This window comes from Adiantum capillus-veneris, chromosome 8 (genome assembly GCF_014529385.1).
Source record: "Adiantum capillus-veneris isolate H3 chromosome 8, ASM1452938v2, whole genome shotgun sequence".
Taxonomy (NCBI): Eukaryota; Viridiplantae; Streptophyta; class Polypodiopsida; order Polypodiales; family Pteridaceae; genus Adiantum; species Adiantum capillus-veneris.
Window position 1 is genome coordinate 120991254 of NC_140938.1, and position 3604 is coordinate 120994857.

The 3604-nt window shown below is 45.6% G+C and overlaps 1 protein-coding gene across 1 annotated transcript; it reads left to right on the forward strand.

The window, feature by feature from the left end:
* The first annotated feature begins 1238 nt into the window (after window positions 1–1238).
* LOC147452862 (putative calcium-binding protein CML11) lies at window positions 1239–2438 on the forward strand. The gene is made up of 2 exons (XM_086519032.1): window positions 1239–1399; window positions 1543–2438. The coding sequence occupies exon 2, from the start codon at window positions 1624–1626 to the stop codon at window positions 2095–2097; it is 474 nt and encodes a 157-aa protein (XP_086375158.1). The 5' UTR covers window positions 1239–1399; window positions 1543–1623; the 3' UTR covers window positions 2098–2438.
* Window positions 2439–3604: the final 1166 nt, after the last annotated feature.

Here is a 3604-nt window from a genome sequence, read left to right on the forward strand (position 1 = left end):
AACCCTCTAAAAGTAGCTCTGGAGGGCTATGCTCCATACTCCCTTTGGAAAGATGCCGACTTTAGCATGTAGCTAGCTCTAGATGCCAACATTTTCATTGGGGGGGTGCATCAACCACCCTCAAATTAACAAAGCGTCTTCTAAACAGGTTGCAAGCCATTTCCACAACGAGATCGTGCGCAATCATTGGGTGTCCTCACAGTCAACAGTTTGAGGGCCCTTTCCCTGCGAGTCGATGGTGGGTCTTGGGGACTAAGTGACTGGCATGGGATAGGGGGATTGTGGGCCGTAGATCTGGGATGTAGATACCCTATATTACATTCGTGCCGCCGCCAAGATATACAGCCCACAATCGCCTCACCGTAGATCCCACCCTCCCATGCCCGTGTCACTTATAGTCTCGAGGTGGGTCCTGGCCCTGGGCTCTAGTAAAGGACACAAATATCTCGCGAAAGCCCTCAATAGTGCACAGGCCTAGTGGGCCCTTCGTCGTCTGTCCTCGAGACTAAGTAACACCTATGGACTAAGTAACATCTATATTAAATGCGGGGCCAAGTAACAGGATCGACGATGCGGAAGTTCACGCGCGGATATCGAAAAGATCGCAACCGTAGACGTCTGCTCAAAAACTAAACCTGGACAAGCGCTAAACCTAGACAATGTGGCCAATGCACCTCGAACTCACAATATTACAACGTCAAAACGGTTTGGGATACACAATGAGCGCGCGGGTGAGGTGGTTACCCTAAATGCCGACCCCCAAGGTCACGGGTTCAAATCGTGCCGCTGCGCTTCGTTTTTCGCGCTGGCCAAATTTAGCGCCCCCAACCCCGACGGTCGATCCCATTACTTTGCATAGGTGTTACTTCGTCTGTCGCTCATTTTTGAGACTTGGTCAAGTTGCATGCTGGAAACTTGCACGTCCATGGTTGGCTCAGGGTGCTTACAGACCGGGGTGCCCAAAGATGGGCAGGCATTGCGAGCGCCAACGTGGCAGGGGCGTGTCAAAAAAGTACAAGCTGCGCGAAATTCGTTGTGGACATGAGATGGGCAGCGGAGCTCCCCTGTCCAAAGATGGGAAGGGGTTGAGCCGTGGTCCCCACATCTGAAAAGGGACGGCTGAACCAATCAACTAACCAGCGCTGCCTGAAATATGGCTGCGAAATTAAATACATAAAATATTGCTTTGCGCAGTCTGTAAACGCTGCCCACCGGTCCCATGGTGAGATGGGCAGGCGCGTTGTTGGTGTGTATCCAGCCTCATTATGGTTCACTCCTTTTGATGACGTCAAAACAATTGACCCGAAGCAGGCAGCAGGCTTCTCCTCTTGCGCGACTTCGCGTTACTTCGCGTTTTATCTTGTTTAGCCACGGCGCGCAGGCTTACCCCTGTGCTAAGGTATGTGCTCTCTCTCTCTCTCAATTGTGAGCATGGAGAAATCTTTAGATCCTGTGATGAAGGGCGATTGTTGCCTCGTGCATGCTCTCTCTCTCTCTCTCTCAGGGGCATGCTCACTGAGCCCTAAATCGTTTGAATTGCAGGGCTGCTGCTGAACTTCTGAAAGGTCGTATAGAGTTAGAATCAACAGCACAGGAAACGACATAATTCCATCTCTAAAGCACATGGGAAAGAGGCCATTAACCAAACAACAGCTAGCAGATTTAAAGGAGATTTTTGTAAAATTCGATTTGGATGGGGATGGAAGCCTTACAGCACAAGAATTAGGCGCATTGTTCCGCTCCCTCGGTTTGAAACCAGATGCAGACCAAATAGCAGCTCTCTTGCACAAGGTCGACAAGAACAGCAATGGGCTTATCGAGTTTTCTGAGTTTCTTGCAATGATTGGACCTGACATGACGGAAGAGGCAAGCTACAACCAAGAGGAACTTCTTCTGTTGTTTCGGAAATTCGACAGGGATGGAAATGGGTACATAACAGCAGCAGAATTAGCGCACTCTATGGCTCGAATGGGGCATGCACTATCAGTGAGGGAGCTGACAGATATGATAAGAGAGGCGGACACAGATGGAGATGGGCGTATCAGTTTTGTAGAGTTTGCGGAAGCCATGACGAACGCTGCATCGGGGGCATGGTAGCATTGCATGTGTTCACAGTGTAATCCTCTTACTCAGATGTAAATGAAGCCTTGATAGCTTAAGAATTTCTTGTGAGGAGGCCTCAGGGAGAGATAAGGTACATACTATTTATTATTCTTTATCTGGCATGCTGTTCATCATGAAACAGCGCTAATTGTGATTATGGGACGATTTTGTGTGATGATGATTTGGGGGGGGGGCTTTTGCATGTACTGTCTGAAGCATGGTTGCCACCCATAAACAATAAAATTTATATGTTGGGCAAATGTATGAGGAATGACACACTTTGTCCAAGTAGATTGATTGGCAAGAAAGTACATTTCACATTGTTCCTATTCTAAGATGTCTTGATACGCAGGACATAATGTCTTTTGTTTACATAAAGCATGGCTCTATAAGAAGTAACTGTTAAACTTCACAAGAGATGTCCATGTAGATATGGAGATAAACATGGGATAACCTGCAAAGATCAGAGCTGACGGTTTCTTAGTTTTATGCAATTCTCTTTGCGAGAGGTGTCCATATACATTCTTGTGATAAATGTGCGATAATCTTCAAGGTCATTGCAAAACTAGTTGATAGTTTCTCAGTTTATTGCAAGCAGCAATACAAGGGTAGTGATCTCATTTTATGTACTTCTAGATTGTGTTTTGTCGCTGTTTTGTCGATTTTGCAAATGTTTCTAACCATTCATGAAATAATCGTTTAGTACTTCAAACAATTAGAGTCAATCTGCATGTAGGGGGTGGATATGTGGGTGGGAGAGAGAGCGATCTCCTTTCAAGGATCTTGTTTGAGGCAGTTTGCTTCTATGTACTATACCGCTGGAACGAAGTAGTTTTTGGGCATTGTAACACATGCCCTAGAGGAGAAGGAGAAAGGCGCATCGACTGACTTTATACCTTGCACTTTCCTTTTAAGGGTGAATCTGGGCTTATCTTGGATTCATCTAGGTATATTTTTTAGTCATATAGCGGACATGCAGACTACACATTGTGAAGTTTTTGTCCGAGTTACGACCAGTTGATATTGTGCTAATACTTTCTATCTTTTGTGGTGTGTATGCCCTATCAACTACCTCATTTTGTGCTAATTTTCCCTATTTAATACTTCTTTTAGTGCTAGGCTTCATTATGGCTGAGTCTGCCCTTGATCTCCGGAGTCGTGACAGAAACTCTGTACGTTGAACATTGTGTTGATGTATACTCGTGTGTACGTGTGTGTGTGGTGTGTGTTGTGTTTGGGAGCATATGTTAGTACCTAGTTCTACACCCACTATTGGGCACTGACGACGTTAGTGGGGATGTCGTGGTATTTAGTCAATACTATGCATGATGAAGCTGATGGTTATATTGTCTTGTGGGTGACTACCATGGATCTGGACCTTGCACTTTCCTTTTAAGGGTGAATTTGGGCTTATCTTGGATTCATCTAGGTATATATATATATGTTTTGAAATAGCTAGATCTAGCCATATATGTGTCTTCTTTTAATGAGAAGAAGATGG

Coding starts and splice junctions, on each gene's coding strand:
- LOC147452862 (XM_086519032.1), top strand. CDS start 1,624: ATGGGAAAGAGGCCATTAACCAAACAACAGCTAGCAGATTTAAAGGAG.